At 40.1% G+C, this 21011-nt stretch overlaps 2 protein-coding genes across 2 annotated transcripts in view; both read left to right on the top strand.

The window, feature by feature from the left end:
- Positions 1-376, top strand: part of LOC139729068 (mucin-5B-like) — a 34602-nt gene extending 34226 nt beyond the window's left edge. The window contains exon 31 of the mRNA XM_071639995.1: positions 303-376. Coding sequence (XP_071496096.1) covers positions 303-376 — 74 coding nt within the window. The remainder of the gene's footprint in view (positions 1-302) is intronic.
- Positions 377-1548: 1172 nt separating this feature from the next.
- On the top strand, positions 1549-20528 carry LOC139729100 (uncharacterized). Its single transcript, XM_071640023.1, has 18 exons — positions 1549-1990; positions 2672-3106; positions 3578-4012; positions 4696-5127; positions 5812-6243; positions 6907-7338; positions 8002-8433; positions 9097-9528; positions 10192-10623; positions 11287-11718; positions 12382-12813; positions 13477-13908; positions 14572-15003; positions 15667-16098; positions 16762-17193; positions 17857-18288; positions 18952-19383; positions 20047-20528. The coding sequence occupies exons 1-18, from the start codon at positions 1549-1551 to the stop codon at positions 20511-20513; spliced, it is 7827 nt and encodes a 2608-aa protein (XP_071496124.1). The 3' UTR covers positions 20514-20528.
- The last annotated feature ends 483 nt before the right edge of the window (positions 20529-21011 follow it).

The raw sequence follows: 21011 nt of genomic DNA, 5'->3' as shown, positions 1-21011 counted from the left end.
GTCAATGTACCCGTGGAGTGCCAGAAATCCTCTATTGGGATTACCCCCCCCCCCCCCTAGAAAAGGTCAAGTTCACTGGTTCAACGGAGTTGAAATAACTGTTTTGCGCTACTCCTTGGTCCGATCTTGGCCAAACTTGCTTGACGCGTAAGTATGCCTTCTTCTAACGTTGTTATGATGTAAGTTAATTTATGCACGCTTTCGGGCAGGGTATGTTCGGGGCAACCCGGTGGCTTTCTAGGAGCCTACCTGGGTGTGGCGTGTGTAATGTAAATGTATACACTGTACATACTTTCGGGCAGGGTGCATCCTTGGCGTTCCAATGGCTTGCCGGAAGTCCGCTGGGGGCCTGCCTGAGCGTGGGGACGGCGGGTGAATGTGTTTTGTTAATTTCTAGATTTTCTGTCCTTGGGGCCTATTAGTATTTACGAATTTCCTTTTATTAGTTGTACATTACAATGTGGCTGTGCGCGGCCCTGTCGCTGTGCTCAATTGTTACACTTGTGTACGGCGGCGGGGCTGTGTGTAGTCAATTGCAATGGTCCTGTGGAAGTTATTCAATGTGCACTCATCGTCGCCATGTCGGGCGGGCCTGGGCGGGCTTTCGGACTGCCAAAAGTTATTTTATCCTATTTTCGCATTCTCGTTTGTACGACCCTTTATAGTATGGTTTTTAGTAAGAAGTTATTTAAATATTTGAAAAAAAGCATAAAAAACACAGATATGTGTTTAAATTGTTTGTATCAAAGAAATGTTTTTGTGTTGAAGTAATAACTTTGTAATTCATTTATCCTCTGTAAAATTATGTTGCTTCGAGAAATCAATAAATTCTATTATTTGAAAAGAAAAAGTATGCCTATACCTGGGAAAGCCCCATTGAGGATATTTCTGGGGGAATCCCCATATAACTAGGTCTACACCTGGGAAATCCCCATTGATGACATTTCTGGGGAAAATATGTCATACCTAGGTGCCATTGCATCTCCCAATGCAGCCAAGGTAGGAAAAGTAAGAAATCAATAAAGCGCCCTCTATCGGGTGTCTGATTATTGTAGCTGAAGAAGATTAAAAGCTATTTGACCTTTGACCCAGTGACCTTGACCCTTCCAAAAAGGAACCCCTCAAGGGCAATTTCGCGGTGAACTTGCATCCACCCACTAAGTTTGAATGAAATCGGACCAAGGACCTGGGAGGACTAGAGGAACAGACAGACAGACAGACAGACAGACAAACAGACAGACAAACAAACGTTGCTCGAATTATAGTATGATTTAATGATATAATTTGTCATCAACATCACTCTAGTCAGTGTTATATCTACCATGGAAGTAAACTCTGCATCAATACTGAACTGAAAAGATTTGCCGTTATAGATGTGAAACAGGACAAATGGAAAAGTGTAAAAGGTTTACCAGTATTTGTACACTAAAGTGTTATTTTACAATGTATACAATTGGAATAGAAATTTGTACGACTAGGTCTCTTTTTTAGTGTCCGTAGAGAAATTTGTTTCCTCTGAACAGCTTGACTCATGATATTTTCTTTGATATGACAGAGTGCGGAAAATGTTTGAATTTCTGCGTCTGGACACCTTGGTGCAACGATGAGGCCCCTGGTAGGTTGGCAAGCGATGCTCTTGTGGAAGAGGAACTTCTTTCGGACGTTCAGCACTATCCCGGATTCCCAGCCTTCTGCATCATACGCAGAGACGTGGAATGCCGAACTGTCGACACTCATATGTACGCCAACGAGACCGACGACGCTGCAACGTGTGACCCTGACATTGGTCTGCAGTGCAGAAATGGTCCTCTGCGTCCCCCTTGTAGGGATTACGAAATAAGGTTCCTCTGTTGTGGTACCACGTGTCCTCCTAAATGTCGGCCAACACCACCACCTCCTCCTCCTCCTACAACTACACCACCAGTCATCATTGAAACAACTACGCCTAAAACGCGACCTCCGCCAACACCGAAACCACCGACACCACCAGGTAACGGAATGGCAGCTCGTCTTAATTGTGATTTATTTTGCAAACAAATACAACATTTTTACTTAATTTGATGATATAATTTGCCATCAACATAACTCTACTCATTGTTATATCTACCCCGGAAGAAAAAATCCACCTCATTACTAAACTGAGAAGATTTGTCGTTATAGATGTGAAACAGGACAAATGTTAAAGTGCAAAGGGTTTACCAGTATTTATCTAGATTTTTTTTAGTAAGAAGATGTTTTTTAGTAAGAAGATATTTAAATATTTGAAAAAAGTATAAAAAACACAGATATGTGTTTAAATTGTTTGTATCAAAGAAATGTTTTTGTGTTGAAGTAATAACTTTGTAATTCATTTATCCTCTGTAATATTATGTTGCTTCGAGAAATCAATAAATTCTATCCTTTGAAAAAAAAAAGTATTTATCCAGATTTACAATGCATACACTTGGAATAGAAAGTCTTTTGACTAGCTCTCGTTTTTAGTGTTGATAAATAAGTCTCTAGCATGAATACTCAGAGATGGCCGTAGAGAAATTTGTTTCCTACGAGTAGCTTGACTCATAATATTTTTTTTTTCAAATGATAGAATTTATTGATTTCTCGAAGATACATAATTTTACAAAGGATAAATGAATTACAAAGTTATTTTATGATATTTTCTTTGATTTGACAGAGTGCGGAAAATGTTTGAATTTCTGCGTCTGGACACCTTGGTGCAACGATGAGGCCCCTGGTAGGTTGGCAAGCGATGCTCTTGTGGAAGAGGAACTTCTTTCGGACGTTCAGCACTATCCCGGATTCCCAGCCTTCTGCATCATCCGCAGAGACGTGGAATGCCGAACTGTCGACACTCATATGTACGCCAACGAGACCGACGACGCTGCAACGTGTGACCCTGACATTGGTCTGCAGTGCAGAAATGGTCCTCTGCGTCCCCCTTGTAGGGATTACGAAATAAGGTTCCTCTGTTGTGGTACCACGTGTCCTCCTAAATGTCGGCCAACACCACCACCTCCTCCTCCTCCTACAACTACACCACCAGTCATCATTGAAACAACTACGCCTAAAACGCGACCTCCGCCAACACCGAAACCACCGACACCACCAGGTAACGGAATGGCACAGCGTCTTTATTGTGATTTATTTCAAAAGCAAATACAACATTTTTACTTAATTTGATGATATAATTTGCCATCAACATAACTCTACTCATTGTTATATCTACCCCGGAAGAAAAAAATCCACCTCATTACTAAACTGAGAAGATTTGTCGTTGTAGATGTGAAACAGGAGAAATGTTAAAGTGTAAAGGGTTTACCAGTATTTTTCCAGATTTACAATGCATACACTTGGAATAGAAAATCTTATGACTAGCTCTCTTTTTTAGTGTTGATAAATAAGTCCCTAGCATGAATACTCAGAGATGGCCGTAGAGAAATTTGTTTCCTACGAGTAGCTTGACTCATGATATTTTTTTTTTTTCAAATGATAGAATTTATTGATTTCTCGAAGCAACATAATTTTACAGAGGATAAATGAATTACAAAGTTATTTTATGATATTTTCTTTGATTCGACAGAGTGCGGAAAATGTTTGAATTTCTGCGTCTGGACACCTTGGTGCAACGATGAGGCCCCTGGTAGGTTGGCAAGCGATGCTCTTGTGGAAGAGGAACTTCTTTCGGACGTTCAGCACTATCCCGGATTCCCAGCCTTCTGCATCATCCGCAGAGACGTGGAATGCCGAACTGTCGACACTCATATGTACGCCAACGAGACCGACGACGCTGCAACGTGTGACCCTGACATTGGTCTGCAGTGCAGAAATGGTCCTCTGCGTCCCCCTTGTAGGGATTACGAAATAAGGTTCCTCTGTTGTGGTACCACGTGTCCTCCTAAATGTCGGCCAACACCACCACCTCCTCCTCCTCCTACAACTACACCACCAGTCATCATTGAAACAACTACGCCTAAAACGCGACCTCCGCCAACACCGAAACCACCGACACCACCAGGTAACGGAATGGCAGCTCGTCTTAATTGTGATTTATTTTGCAAACAAATACAACATTTTTACTTAATTTGATGATATAATTTGCCATCAACATAACTCTACTCATTGTTATATCTACCCCGGAAGAAAAAATCCACCTCATTACTAAACTGAGAAGATTTGTCGTTATAGATGTGAAACAGGACAAATGTTAAAGTGCAAAGGGTTTACCAGTATTTATCTAGATTTTTTTTTAGTAAGAAGATGTTTTTTAGTAAGAAGATATTTAAATATTTGAAAAAAAGTATAAAAAACACAGATATGTGTTTAAATTGTTTGTATCAAAGAAATGTTTTTGTGTTGAAGTAATAACTTTGTAATTCATTTATCCTCTATAAAATTATGTTGCTTCGAGAAATCAATAAATTCTATCCTTTGAAAAAAAGAAGTATGTATCCAGATTTACAATGCATACACTTGGAATAGAAAGTCTTATGACTAGCTCTCGTTTTTAGTGTTGATAAATAAGTCTCTAGCATGAATACTCAGAGATGGCCGTAGAGAAATTTGTTTCCTACGAGTAGCTTGACTCATGATATTTTTTTTTTCAAATGATAGAATTTATTGATTTCTCGAAGCAACATAATTTTACAGAGGATAAATGAATTACAAAGTTATTTTATGATATTTTCTTTGATTTGACAGAGTGCGGAAAATGTTTGAATTTCTGCGTCTGGACACCTTGGTGCAACGATGAGGCCCCTGGTAGGTTGGCAAGCGATGCTCTTGTGGAAGAGGAACTTCTTTCGGACGTTCAGCACTATCCCGGATTCCCAGCCTTCTGCATCATCCGCAGAGACGTGGAATGCCGAACTGTCGACACTCATATGTACGCCAACGAGACCGACGACGCTGCAACGTGTGACCCTGACATTGGTCTGCAGTGCAGAAATGGTCCTCTGCGTCCCCCTTGTAGGGATTACGAAATAAGGTTCCTCTGTTGTGGTACCACGTGTCCTCCTAAATGTCGGCCAACACCACCACCTCCTCCTCCTCCTACAACTACACCAATCATCATTGAAACAACTACGCCTAAAACGCGACCTCCGCCAACACCGAAACCACCGACACCACCAGGTAACGGAATGGCAGAGCGTCTTTATTGTGATTTATTTTGCAAACAAATACAACATTTTTACTTAATTTGATGATATAATTTGCCATCAACATAACTCTACTCATTGTTATATCAACCCCGGAAGAAAAAAATCCACCTCATTACTAAACTGAGAAGATTTGTCGTTGTAGATGTGAAACAGGAGAAATGTTAAAGTGTAAAGGGTTTACCAGTATTTATCCAGATTTTTTTTAGTAAGAAGATGTTTTTTAGTAAGAAGATATTTAAATACTTGAAAAAAAAGTATAAAAAACACAGATATGTGTTTAAATTGTTTGTATCAAAGAAATGTTTTTGTGTTGAAGTAATAACTTTGTAATTCATTTATCCTCTATAAAATTATGTTGCTTCGAGAAATCAATAAATTCTATCATTTGAAAAAAAAAAGTATTTATCCAGATTTACAATGCATACACTTGGAATAGAAAATCTTATGACCAGCTCTCGTTTTTAGTGTTGATAAATAAGTCTCTAGCATAAATACTCAGAGGTGGCCGTAGAGAAATTTGTTTCCTACGAGTAGCTTGACTCATGATATTTTTTTTTTCAAATGATAGAATTTATTGATTTCTCGAAGCAACATAATTTTACAGAGGATAAATGAATTACAAAGTTATTTTATGATATTTTCTTTGATTTGACAGATTGCCACATATGTCTGAATTTCTGCGTCTGGACACCTTGGTGCAACGATGAGGCCCCTGGTAGGTTGGCAAGCGATGCTCTTGTGGAAGAGGAACTTCTTTCGGATGTTCAGCACTATCCCGGATTCCCAGCCATGTGCATCATCCGCAGAGACGTGGAATGCCGAACTGTCGACACTCATATGTACGCCAACGAGACCAACGACGCTGCAACGTGTGACCCTGACATTGGTCTGCAGTGCAGAAATGGTCCTCTGCGTCCCCCTTGTAGGGATTACGAAATAAGGTTCCTCTGTTGTGGTACCACGTGTCCTCCTAAATGTTGGCCAAAACCAACAACGCCCGAAATTACAACAACACAACCTCCACCATCTACAACACCTCCCCCCGAAACAACGACACCAGAAACAACCCCGACAAAGCCACCGCCAGGTAATGCAATATCATATTGTCTTTATCGTGACTGATCTCAGGAAAATGTCATATTCATAGAATACCATGATGTAATTGCATGGCATCCGAATATTAAATGAATGATCAAAGTTTACTATAAACTGAGAGCATTTGCATGTTTTAAAACCTAAAAATCAATTTTGTATTTCTTTGTTTCTTTGTTTGTTTTTCTTTCGAGCAACACTGAAAAGAATCATAACAGTTGAAATGGCGATCGTACTTTAAACCGGACCTGCACACAATTTGGTTACCCATCCCAAAGAAAAAATAAAGAAACCTTTCTTCATGTCTAGGTATTAAAAGAATTCTAAGTGAGTTGATGAATTTGACAATAACGGAATATCACTTGGTAAACGATTACGTCTTTGTTGATTAAAGGCTTGATTGTAATCAAATATGAAAGACTCAGCTATGTCCAAAATAGAAGGTAAAAAGATAATTTTGATACGAGGTTAACATGTTGCTTGAAATTGAAACATAAAAGGTGTAGAATTAGCTATCGATTATCATGTGATATCAGCTGTTGAACTTGAGTTTCAGGAAGATTTCAGTATCCTTTTGTCATCAATGGCCTCAGCCGAGGATTCTAGTCTTTGTTATTTGTTGACAGTCCGATATATAAAACGTACCTTGATTTGACAGATTGCCGCAAATGTCTGAATTTCTGCGTCTGGACACCTTGGTGCAACGATGAGGCCCCTGGTAGGTTGGCAAGCGATGCTCTTGTGGAAGAGGAACTTCTTTCGGATGTTCAGCACTATCCCGGATTCCCAGCCATGTGCATCATCCGCAGAGACGTGGAATGCCGAACTGTCGACACTCATATGTACGCCAACGAGACCAACGACGCTGCAACGTGTGACCCTGACATTGGTCTGCAGTGCAGAAATGGTCCTCTGCGTCCCCCTTGTAGGGATTACGAAATAAGGTTCCTCTGTTGTGGTACCACGTGTCCTCCTAAATGTTGGCCAAAACCAACAACGCCCGAAATTACAACAACACAACCTCCACCATCTACAACACCTCCCCCCGAAACAACGACACCAGAAACAACCCCGACAAAGCCACCGCCAGGTAATGAAATATCATACTGTCTTTATCGTGACTGATCTCAGGAAAATGTCATATTCATAGAATACCATGATGTAATTGCATGGCATCCGAATATTAAATGAATGATCAAAGTTTACTATAAACTGAGAGCATTTGCATGTTTTAAAACCTAAAAATCAATTGTGTATTTCTTTGTTTCTTTGTTTGTTTTTCTTTCGAGCAACACTGAAAAGAATCATAACAGTTGAAATGGCGATCGTACTTTAAACCGGACCTGCACACAATTTGGTTACCCATCCCAAAGAAAAAGTCAAGAAACCTTTCTTCATGTCTAGGTATTAAAAGAATTCTAAGTGAGTTGATGAATTTGACAATAACGGAATATCGCTTGGTAAACGATTACGTCTTTGTAGATTAAAGGCTTGATTGTAATCAAATATGAAAGACTCAGCTATGTCCAAAATAGAAGGTAAAAAGATACTTTTGATACGAGGTTAACATGTTGCTTGAAATTGAAACATAAAAGGTGTAGAATTAGCTATCGATTATCATGTGATATCAGCTGTTGAACTTGAGTTTCAGGAAGATTTCAGTATCCTTTTGTCATCAATGGCCTCAGCCGAGGATTCTAGTCTTTGTTATTTGTTGACAGTCCGATATATAAAACGTACCTTGATTTGACAGATTGCCGCAAATGTCTGAATTTCTGCGTCTGGACACCTTGGTGCAACGATGAGGCCCCTGGTAGGTTGGCAAGCGATGCTCTTGTGGAAGAGGAACTTCTTTCGGATGTTCAGCACTATCCCGGATTCCCAGCCATGTGCATCATCCGCAGAGACGTGGAATGCCGAACTGTCGACACTCATATGTACGCCAACGAGACCAACGACGCTGCAACGTGTGACCCTGACATTGGTCTGCAGTGCAGAAATGGTCCTCTGCGTCCCCCTTGTAGGGATTACGAAATAAGGTTCCTCTGTTGTGGTACCACGTGTCCTCCTAAATGTTGGCCAAAACCAACAACGCCCGAAATTACAACAACACAACCTCCACCATCTACAACACCTCCCCCCGAAACAACGACACCAGAAACAACAACGACAAAGCCACCGCCAGGTAATGCAATATCATATTGTCTTTATCGTGACTGATCTCAGGAAAATGTCATATTCATAGAATACCATGATGTAATTGCATGGCATCCGAATATTAAATGAATGATCAAAGTTTACTATAAACTGAGAGCATTTGCATGTTTTAAAACCTAAAAATCAATTTTGTATTTCTTTGTTTCTTTGTTTGTTTTTCTTTCGAGCAGCACTGAAAAGAATCATAACAGTTGAAATGGCGATCGTACTTTAAACCGGACCTGCACACAATTTGGTTACCCATCCCAAAGAAAAAATAAAGAAACCTTTCTTCATGTCCAGGTATTAAAGGAATTCTAAATGAGTTGATGAATTTGACAATAACGGAATATCGCTTGGTAAACGATTACTTCTTTGTTGATTAAAGACTTGATTGTAATCAAATATGAAAGACTCAGCTATGTCCAAAATAGAAGGTAAAAAGATACTTTTGATACGAGGTTAACATGTTGCTTGAAATTGAAACATAAAAGGTGTAGAATTAGCTATCGATTATCATGTGATATCAGCTGTTGAACTTGAGTTTCAGGAAGATTTCAGTATCCTTTTGTCATCAATGGCCTCAGCCGAGGATTCTAGTCTTTGTTATTTGTTGACAGTCCGATATATAAAACGTACCTTGATTTGACAGATTGCCGCAAATGTCTGAATTTCTGCGTCTGGACACCTTGGTGCAACGATGAGGCCCCTGGTAGGTTGGCAAGCGATGCTCTTGTGGAAGAGGAACTTCTTTCGGATGTTCAGCACTATCCCGGATTCCCAGCCATGTGCATCATCCGCAGAGACGTGGAATGCCGAACTGTCGACACTCATATGTACGCCAACGAGACCAACGACGCTGCAACGTGTGACCCTGACATTGGTCTGCAGTGCAGAAATGGTCCTCTGCGTCCCCCTTGTAGGGATTACGAAATAAGGTTCCTCTGTTGTGGTACCACGTGTCCTCCTAAATGTTGGCCAAAACCAACAACGCCCGAAATTACAACAACACAACCTCCACCATCTACAACACCTCCCCCCGAAACAACGACACCAGAAACAACAACGACAAAGCCACCGCCAGGTAATGCAATATCATATTGTCTTTATCGTGACTGATCTCAGGAAAATGTCATATTCATAGAATACCATGATGTAATTGCATGGCATCCGAATATTAAATGAATGATCAAAGTTTACTATAAACTGAGAGCATTTGCATGTTTTAAAACCTAAAAATCAATTTTGTATTTCTTTGTTTCTTTGTTTGTTTTTCTTTCGAGCAACACTGAAAAGAATCATAACAGTTGAAATGGCGATCGTACTTTAAACCGGACCTGCACACAATTTGGTTACCCATCCCAAAGAAAAAATAAAGAAACCTTTCTTCATGTCCAGGTATTAAAGGAATTCTAAATGAGTTGATGAATTTGACAATAACGGAATATCGCTTGGTAAACGATTACTTCTTTGTTGATTAAAGACTTGATTGTAATCAAATATGAAAGACTCAGCTATGTCCAAAATAGAAGGTAAAAAGATACTTTTGATACGAGGTTAACATGTTGCTTGAAATTGAAACATAAAAGGTGTAGAATTAGCTATCGATTATCATGTGATATCAGCTGTTGAACTTGAGTTTCAGGAAGATTTCAGTATCCTTTTGTCATCAATGGCCTCAGCCGAGGATTCTAGTCTTTGTTATTTGTTGACAGTCCGATATATAAAACGTACCTTGATTTGACAGATTGCCGCAAATGTCTGAATTTCTGCGTCTGGACACCTTGGTGCAACGATGAGGCCCCTGGTAGGTTGGCAAGCGATGCTCTTGTGGAAGAGGAACTTCTTTCGGATGTTCAGCACTATCCCGGATTCCCAGCCATGTGCATCATCCGCAGAGACGTGGAATGCCGAACTGTCGACACTCATATGTACGCCAACGAGACCAACGACGCTGCAACGTGTGACCCTGACATTGGTCTGCAGTGCAGAAATGGTCCTCTGCGTCCCCCTTGTAGGGATTACGAAATAAGGTTCCTCTGTTGTGGTACCACGTGTCCTCCTAAATGTTGGCCAAAACCAACAACGCCCGAAATTACAACAACACAACCTCCACCATCTACAACACCTCCCCCCGAAACAACGACACCAGAAACAACAACGACAAAGCCACCGCCAGGTAATGCAATATCATATTGTCTTTATCGTGACTGATCTCAGGAAAATGTCATATTCATAGAATACCATGATGTAATTGCATGGCATCCGAATATTAAATGAATGATCAAAGTTTACTATAAACTGAGAGCATTTGCATGTTTTAAAACCTAAAAATCAATTTTGTATTTCTTTGTTTCTTTGTTTGTTTTTCTTTCGAGCAGCACTGAAAAGAATCATAACAGTTGAAATGGCGATCGTACTTTAAACCGGACCTGCACACAATTTGGTTACCCATCCCAAAGAAAAAATAAAGAAACCTTTCTTCATGTCCAGGTATTAAAGGAATTCTAAATGAGTTGATGAATTTGACAATAACGGAATATCGCTTGGTAAACGATTACTTCTTTGTTGATTAAAGACTTGATTGTAATCAAATATGAAAGACTCAGCTATGTCCAAAATAGAAGGTAAAAAGATACTTTTGATACGAGGTTAACATGTTGCTTGAAATTGAAACATAAAAGGTGTAGAATTAGCTATCGATTATCATGTGATATCAGCTGTTGAACTTGAGTTTCAGGAAGATTTCAGTATCCTTTTGTCATCAATGGCCTCAGCCGAGGATTCTAGTCTTTGTTATTTGTTGACAGTCCGATATATAAAACGTACCTTGATTTGACAGATTGCCGCAAATGTCTGAATTTCTGCGTCTGGACACCTTGGTGCAACGATGAGGCCCCTGGTAGGTTGGCAAGCGATGCTCTTGTGGAAGAGGAACTTCTTTCGGATGTTCAGCACTATCCCGGATTCCCAGCCATGTGCATCATCCGCAGAGACGTGGAATGCCGAACTGTCGACACTCATATGTACGCCAACGAGACCAACGACGCTGCAACGTGTGACCCTGACATTGGTCTGCAGTGCAGAAATGGTCCTCTGCGTCCCCCTTGTAGGGATTACGAAATAAGGTTCCTCTGTTGTGGTACCACGTGTCCTCCTAAATGTTGGCCAAAGCCAACAACGCCCGAAATTACAACAACACAACCTCCACCATCTACAACACCTCCCCCCGAAACAACGACACCAGAAACAACAACGACAAAGCCACCGCCAGGTAATGCAATATCATATTGTCTTTATCGTGACTGATCTCAGGAAAATGTCATATTCATAGAATACCATGATGTAATTGCATGGCATCCGAATATTAAATGAATGATCAAAGTTTACTATAAACTGAGAGCATTTGCATGTTTTAAAACCTAAAAATCAATTTTGTATTTCTTTGTTTCTTTGTTTGTTTTTCTTTCGAGCAACACTGAAAAGAATCATAACAGTTGAAATGGCGATCGTACTTTAAACCGGACCTGCACACAATTTGGTTACCCATCCCAAAGAAAAAATAAAGAAACCTTTCTTCATGTCCAGGTATTAAAGGAATTCTAAATGAGTTGATGAATTTGACAATAACGGAATATCGCTTGGTAAACGATTACTTCTTTGTTGATTAAAGACTTGATTGTAATCAAATATGAAAGACTCAGCTATGTCCAAAATAGAAGGTAAAAAGATACTTTTGATACGAGGTTAACATGTTGCTTGAAATTGAAACATAAAAGGTGTAGAATTAGCTATCGATTATCATGTGATATCAGCTGTTGAACTTGAGTTTCAGGAAGATTTCAGTATCCTTTTGTCATCAATGGCCTCAGCCGAGGATTCTAGTCTTTGTTATTTGTTGACAGTCCGATATATAAAACGTACCTTGATTTGACAGATTGCCGCAAATGTCTGAATTTCTGCGTCTGGACACCTTGGTGCAACGATGAGGCCCCTGGTAGGTTGGCAAGCGATGCTCTTGTGGAAGAGGAACTTCTTTCGGATGTTCAGCACTATCCCGGATTCCCAGCCATGTGCATCATCCGCAGAGACGTGGAATGCCGAACTGTCGACACTCATATGTACGCCAACGAGACCAACGACGCTGCAACGTGTGACCCTGACATTGGTCTGCAGTGCAGAAATGGTCCTCTGCGTCCCCCTTGTAGGGATTACGAAATAAGGTTCCTCTGTTGTGGTACCACGTGTCCTCCTAAATGTTGGCCAAAACCAACAACGCCCGAAATTACAACAACACAACCTCCACCATCTACAACACCTCCCCCCGAAACAACGACACCAGAAACAACAACGACAAAGCCACCGCCAGGTAATGCAATATCATATTGTCTTTATCGTGACTGATCTCAGGAAAATGTCATATTCATAGAATACCATGATGTAATTGCATGGCATCCGAATATTAAATGAATGATCAAAGTTTACTATAAACTGAGAGCATTTGCATGTTTTAAAACCTAAAAATCAATTTTGTATTTCTTTGTTTCTTTGTTTGTTTTTCTTTCGAGCAGCACTGAAAAGAATCATAACAGTTGAAATGGCGATCGTACTTTAAACCGGACCTGCACACAATTTGGTTACCCATCCCAAAGAAAAAATAAAGAAACCTTTCTTCATGTCCAGGTATTAAAGGAATTCTAAATGAGTTGATGAATTTGACAATAACGGAATATCGCTTGGTAAACGATTACTTCTTTGTTGATTAAAGACTTGATTGTAATCAAATATGAAAGACTCAGCTATGTCCAAAATAGAAGGTAAAAAGATACTTTTGATACGAGGTTAACATGTTGCTTGAAATTGAAACATAAAAGGTGTAGAATTAGCTATCGATTATCATGTGATATCAGCTGTTGAACTTGAGTTTCAGGAAGATTTCAGTATCCTTTTGTCATCAATGGCCTCAGCCGAGGATTCTAGTCTTTGTTATTTGTTGACAGTCCGATATATAAAACGTACCTTGATTTGACAGATTGCCGCAAATGTCTGAATTTCTGCGTCTGGACACCTTGGTGCAACGATGAGGCCCCTGGTAGGTTGGCAAGCGATGCTCTTGTGGAAGAGGAACTTCTTTCGGATGTTCAGCACTATCCCGGATTCCCAGCCATGTGCATCATCCGCAGAGACGTGGAATGCCGAACTGTCGACACTCATATGTACGCCAACGAGACCAACGACGCTGCAACGTGTGACCCTGACATTGGTCTGCAGTGCAGAAATGGTCCTCTGCGTCCCCCTTGTAGGGATTACGAAATAAGGTTCCTCTGTTGTGGTACCACGTGTCCTCCTAAATGTTGGCCAAAACCAACAACGCCCGAAATTACAACAACACAACCTCCACCATCTACAACACCTCCCCCCGAAACAACGACACCAGAAACAACAACGACAAAGCCACCGCCAGGTAATGCAATATCATATTGTCTTTATCGTGACTGATCTCAGGAAAATGTCATATTCATAGAATACCATGATGTAATTGCATGGCATCCGAATATTAAATGAATGATCAAAGTTTACTATAAACTGAGAGCATTTGCATGTTTTAAAACCTAAAAATCAATTTTGTATTTCTTTGTTTCTTTGTTTGTTTTTCTTTCGAGCAGCACTGAAAAGAATCATAACAGTTGAAATGGCGATCGTACTTTAAACCGGACCTGCACACAATTTGGTTACCCATCCCAAAGAAAAAATAAAGAAACCTTTCTTCATGTCCAGGTATTAAAGGAATTCTAAATGAGTTGATGAATTTGACAATAACGGAATATCGCTTGGTAAACGATTACTTCTTTGTTGATTAAAGACTTGATTGTAATCAAATATGAAAGACTCAGCTATGTCCAAAATAGAAGGTAAAAAGATACTTTTGATACGAGGTTAACATGTTGCTTGAAATTGAAACATAAAAGGTGTAGAATTAGCTATCGATTATCATGTGATATCAGCTGTTGAACTTGAGTTTCAGGAAGATTTCAGTATCCTTTTGTCATCAATGGCCTCAGCCGAGGATTCTAGTCTTTGTTATTTGTTGACAGTCCGATATATAAAACGTACCTTGATTTGACAGATTGCCGCAAATGTCTGAATTTCTGCGTCTGGACACCTTGGTGCAACGATGAGGCCCCTGGTAGGTTGGCAAGCGATGCTCTTGTGGAAGAGGAACTTCTTTCGGATGTTCAGCACTATCCCGGATTCCCAGCCATGTGCATCATCCGCAGAGACGTGGAATGCCGAACTGTCGACACTCATATGTACGCCAACGAGACCAACGACGCTGCAACGTGTGACCCTGACATTGGTCTGCAGTGCAGAAATGGTCCTCTGCGTCCCCCTTGTAGGGATTACGAAATAAGGTTCCTCTGTTGTGGTACCACGTGTCCTCCTAAATGTTGGCCAAAACCAACAACGCCCGAAATTACAACAACACAACCTCCACCATCTACAACACCTCCCCCCGAAACAACGACACCAGAAACAACAACGACAAAGCCACCGCCAGGTAATGCAATATCATATTGTCTTTATCGTGACTGATCTCAGGAAAATGTCATATTCATAGAATACCATGATGTAATTGCATGGCATCCGAATATTAAATGAATGATCAAAGTTTACTATAAACTGAGAGCATTTGCATGTTTTAAAACCTAAAAATCAATTTTGTATTTCTTTGTTTCTTTGTTTGTTTTTCTTTCGAGCAACACTGAAAAGAATCATAACAGTTGAAATGGCGATCGTACTTTAAACCGGACCTGCACACAATTTGGTTACCCATCCCAAAGAAAAAATAAAGAAACCTTTCTTCATGTCCAGGTATTAAAGGAATTCTAAATGAGTTGATGAATTTGACAATAACGGAATATCGCTTGGTAAACGATTACTTCTTTGTTGATTAAAGACTTGATTGTAATCAAATATGAAAGACTCAGCTATGTCCAAAATAGAAGGTAAAAAGATACTTTTGATACGAGGTTAACATGTTGCTTGAAATTGAAACATAAAAGGTGTAGAATTAGCTATCGATTATCATGTGATATCAGCTGTTGAACTTGAGTTTCAGGAAGATTTCAGTATCCTTTTGTCATCAATGGCCTCAGCCGAGGATTCTAGTCTTTGTTATTTGTTGACAGTCCGATATATAAAACGTACCTTGATTTGACAGATTGCCGCAAATGTCTGAATTTCTGCGTCTGGACACCTTGGTGCAACGATGAGGCCCCTGGTAGGTTGGCAAGCGATGCTCTTGTGGAAGAGGAACTTCTTTCGGATGTTCAGCACTATCCCGGATTCCCAGCCATGTGCATCATCCGCAGAGACGTGGAATGCCGAACTGTCGACACTCATATGTACGCCAACGAGACCAACGACGCTGCAACGTGTGACCCTGACATTGGTCTGCAGTGCAGAAATGGTCCTCTGCGTCCCCCTTGTAGGGATTACGAAATAAGGTTCCTCTGTTGTGGTACCACGTGTCCTCCTAAATGTTGGCCAAAACCAACAACGCCCGAAATTACAACAACACAACCTCCACCATCTACAACACCTCCCCCCGAAACAACGACACCAGAAACAACAACGACAAAGCCACCGCCAGGTAATGCAATATCATATTGTCTTTATCGTGACTGATCTCAGGAAAATGTCATATTCATAGAATACCATGATGTAATTGCATGGCATCCGAATATTAAATGAATGATCAAAGTTTACTATAAACTGAGAGCATTTGCATGTTTTAAAACCTAAAAATCAATTTTGTATTTCTTTGTTTCTTTGTTTGTTTTTCTTTCGAGCAACACTGAAAAGAATCATAACAGTTGAAATGGCGATCGTACTTTAAACCGGACCTGCACACAATTTGGTTACCCATCCCAAAGAAAAAATAAAGAAACCTTTCTTCATGTCCAGGTATTAAAGGAATTCTAAATGAGTTGATGAATTTGACAATAACGGAATATCGCTTGGTAAACGATTACTTCTTTGTTGATTAAAGACTTGATTGTAATCAAATATGAAAGACTCAGCTATGTCCAAAATAGAAGGTAAAAAGATACTTTTGATACGAGGTTAACATGTTGCTTGAAATTGAAACATAAAAGGTGTAGAATTAGCTATCGATTATCATGTGATATCAGCTGTTGAACTTGAGTTTCAGGAAGATTTCAGTATCCTTTTGTCATCAATGGCCTCAGCCGAGGATTCTAGTCTTTGTTATTTGTTGACAGTCCGATATATAAAACGTACCTTGATTTGACAGATTGCCGCAAATGTCTGAATTTCTGCGTCTGGACACCTTGGTGCAACGATGAGGCCCCTGGTAGGTTGGCAAGCGATGCTCTTGTGGAAGAGGAACTTCTTTCGGATGTTCAGCACTATCCCGGATTCCCAGCCATGTGCATCATCCGCAGAGACGTGGAATGCCGAACTGTCGACACTCATATGTACGCCAACGAGACCAACGACGCTGCAACGTGTGACCCTGACATTGGTCTGCAGTGCAGAAATGGTCCTCTGCGTCCCCCTTGTAGGGATTACGAAATAAGGTTCCTCTGTTGTGGTACCACGTGTCCTCCTAAATGTTGGCCAAAACCAACAACGCCCGAAATTACAACAACACAACCTCCACCATCTACAACACCTCCCCCCGAAACAACGACACCAGAAACAACAACGACAAAGCCACCGCCAGGTAATGCAATATCATATTGTCTTTATCGTGACTGATCTCAGGAAAATGTCATATTCATAGAATACCATGATGTAATTGCATGGCATCCGAATATCAAATGAATGATCAAAGTTTACTATAAACTGAGAGCATTTGCATGTTTTAAAACCTAAAAATCAATTTTGTATTTCTTTGTTTCTTTGTTTGTTTTTCTTTCGAGCAACACTGAAAAGAATCATAACAGTTGAAATGGCGATCGTACTTTAAACCGGACCTGCACACAATTTGGTTACCCATCCCAAAGAAAAAATAAAGAAACCTTTCTTCATGTCCAGGTATTAAAGGAATTCTAAATGAGTTGATGAATTTGACAATAACGGAATATCGCTTGGTAAACGATTACTTCTTTGTTGATTAAAGACTTGATTGTAATCAAATATGAAAGACTCAGCTATGTCCAAAATAGAAGGTAAAAAGATACTTTTGATACGAGGTTAACATGTTGCTTGAAATTGAAACATAAAAGGTGTAGAATTAGCTATCGATTATCATGTGATATCAGCTGTTGAACTTGAGTTTCAGGAAGATTTCAGTATCCTTTTGTCATCAATGGCCTCAGCCGAGGATTCTAGTCTTTGTTATTTGTTGACAGTCCGATATATAAAACGTACCTTGATTTGACAGATTGCCGCAAATGTCTGAATTTCTGCGTCTGGACACCTTGGTGCAACGATGAGGCCCCTGGTAGGTTGGCAAGCGATGCTCTTGTGGAAGAGGAACTTCTTTCGGATGTTCAGCACTATCCCGGATTCCCAGCCATGTGCATCATCCGCAGAGACGTGGAATGCCGAACTGTCGACACTCATATGTACGCCAACGAGACCAACGACGCTGCAACGTGTGACCCTGACATTGGTCTGCAGTGCAGAAATGGTCCTCTGCGTCCCCCTTGTAGGGATTACGAAATAAGGTTCCTCTGTTGTGGTACCACGTGTCCTCCTAAATGTTGGCCAAAACCAACAACGCCCGAAATTACAACAACACAACCTCCACCATCTACAACACCTCCCCCCGAAACAACGACACCAGAAACAACAACGACAAAGCCACCGCCAGGTAATGCAATATCATATTGTCTTTATCGTGACTGATCTCAGGAAAATGTCATATTCATAGAATACCATGATGTAATTGCATGGCATCCGAATATTAAATGAATGATCAAAGTTTACTATAAACTGAGAGCATTTGCATGTTTTAAAACCTAAAAATCAATTTTGTATTTCTTTGTTTCTTTGTTTGTTTTTCTTTCGAGCAGCACTGAAAAGAATCATAACAGTTGAAATGGCGATCGTACTTTAAACCGGACCTGCACACAATTTGGTTACCCATCCCAAAGAAAAAATAAAGAAACCTTTCTTCATGTCCAGGTATTAAAGGAATTCTAAATGAGTTGATGAATTTGACAATAACGGAATATCGCTTGGTAAACGATTACTTCTTTGTTGATTAAAGACTTGATTGTAATCAAATATGAAAGACTCAGCTATGTCCAAAATAGAAGGTAAAAAGATACTTTTGATACGAGGTTAACATGTTGCTTGAAATTGAAACATAAAAGGTGTAGAATTAGCTATCGATTATCATGTGATATCAGCTGTTGAACTTGAGTTTCAGGAAGATTTCAGTATCCTTTTGTCATCAATGGCCTCAGCCGAGGATTCTAGTCTTTGTTATTTGTTGACAGTCCGATATATAAAACGTACCTTGATTTGACAGATTGCCGCAAATGTCTGAATTTCTGCGTCTGGACACCTTGGTGCAACGATGAGGCCCCTGGTAGGTTGGCAAGCGATGCTCTTGTGGAAGAGGAACTTCTTTCGGATGTTCAGCACTATCCCGGATTCCCAGCCATGTGCATCATCCGCAGAGACGTGGAATGCCGAACTGTCGACACTCATATGTACGCCAACGAGACCAACGACGCTGCAACGTGTGACCCTGACATTGGTCTGCAGTGCAGAAATGGTCCTCTGCGTCCCCCTTGTAGGGATTACGAAATAAGGTTCCTCTGTTGTGGTACCACGTGTCCTCCTAAATGTTGGCCAAAACCAACAACGCCCGAAATTACAACAACACAACCTCCACCATCTACAACACCTCCCCCCGAAACAACGACACCAGAAACAACAACGACAAAGCCACCGCCAGGTAATGCAATATCATATTGTCTTTATCGTGACTGATCTCAGGAAAATGTCATATTCATAGAATACCATGATGTAATTGCATGGCATCCGAATATTAAATGAATGATCAAAGTTTACTATAAACTGAGAGCATTTGCATGTTTTAAAACCTAAAAATCAATTTTGTATTTCTTTGTTTCTTTGTTTGTTTTTCTTTCGAGCAACACTGAAAAGAATCATAACAGTTGAAATGGCGATCGTACTTTAAACCGGACCTGCACACAATTTGGTTACCCATCCCAAAGAAAAAATAAAGAAACCTTTCTTCATGTCCAGGTATTAAAGGAATTCTAAATGAGTTGATGAATTTGACAATAACGGAATATCGCTTGGTAAACGATTACTTCTTTGTTGATTAAAGACTTGATTGTAATCAAATATGAAAGACTCAGCTATGTCCAAAATAGAAGGTAAAAAGATACTTTTGATACGAGGTTAACATGTTGCTTGAAATTGAAACATAAAAGGTGTAGAATTAGCTATCGATTATCATGTGATATCAGCTGTTGAACTTGAGTTTCAGGAAGATTTCAGTATCCTTTTGTCATCAATGGCCTCAGCCGAGGATTCTAGTCTTTGTTATTTGTTGACAGTCCGATATATAAAACGTACCTTGATTTGACAGATTGCCGCAAATGTCTGAATTTCTGCGTCTGGACACCTTGGTGCAACGATGAGGCCCCTGGTAGGTTGGCAAGCGATGCTCTTGTGGAAGAGGAACTTCTTTCGGATGTTCAGCACTATCCCGGATTCCCAGCCATGTGCATCATCCGCAGAGACGTGGAATGCCGAACTGTCGACACTCATATGTACGCCAACGAGACCAACGACGCTGCAACGTGTGACCCTGACATTGGTCTGCAGTGCAGAAATGGTCCTCTGCGTCCCCCTTGTAGGGATTACGAAATAAGGTTCCTCTGTTGTGGTACCACGTGTCCTCCTAAATGTTGGCCAAAACCAACAACGCCCGAAATTACAACAACACAACCTCCACCATCTACAACACCTCCCCCCGAAACAACGACACCAGAAACAACAACGACAAAGCCACCGCCAGGTAATGCAATATCATATTGTCTTTATCGTGACTGATCTCAGGAAAATGTCATATTCATAGAATACCATGATGTAATTGCATGGCATCCGAATATTAAATGAATGATCAAAGTTTACTATAAACTGAGAGCATTTGCATGTTTTAAAACCTAAAAATCAATTTTGTATTTCTTTGTTTCTTTGTTTGTTTTTCTTTCGAGCAGCACTGAAAAGAATCATAACAGTTGAAATGGCGATCGTACTTTAAACCGGACCTGCACACAATTTGGTTACCCATCCCAAAGAAAAAATAAAGAAACCTTTCTTCATGTCCAGGTATTAAAGGAATTCTAAATGAGTTGATGAATTTGACAATAACGGAATATCGCTTGGTAAACGATTACTTCTTTGTTGATTAAAGACTTGATTGTAATCAAATATGAAAGACTCAGCTATGTCCAAAATAGAAGGTAAAAAGATACTTTTGATACGAGGTTAACATGTTGCTTGAAATTGAAACATAAAAGGTGTAGAATTAGCTATCGATTATCATGT

Source organism: Diadema antillarum, unplaced genomic scaffold, assembly GCF_040938485.1.
Source record: "Diadema antillarum isolate AM-2024a unplaced genomic scaffold, OU_Dant_1.0 seq00000217_RagTag, whole genome shotgun sequence".
Taxonomy (NCBI): Eukaryota; Metazoa; Echinodermata; class Echinoidea; order Diadematoida; family Diadematidae; genus Diadema; species Diadema antillarum.
This window is presented reverse-complemented; position numbering and strand designations above follow the sequence as displayed.

Excerpts from the sequence above, each read along its gene's own strand:
- LOC139729100 (XM_071640023.1), top strand. The coding sequence starts at position 1,549 with ATGACAGAGTGCGGAAAATGTTTGAATTTCTGCGTCTGGACACCTTGG. Across the intron at positions 11,719-12,381 it reads AACGACAAAGCCACCGCCAG|ATTGCCGCAAATGTCTGAAT; the intron begins GTAATGCAATAT and ends TTGATTTGACAG. Across the intron at positions 13,909-14,571 it reads AACGACAAAGCCACCGCCAG|ATTGCCGCAAATGTCTGAAT; the intron begins GTAATGCAATAT and ends TTGATTTGACAG.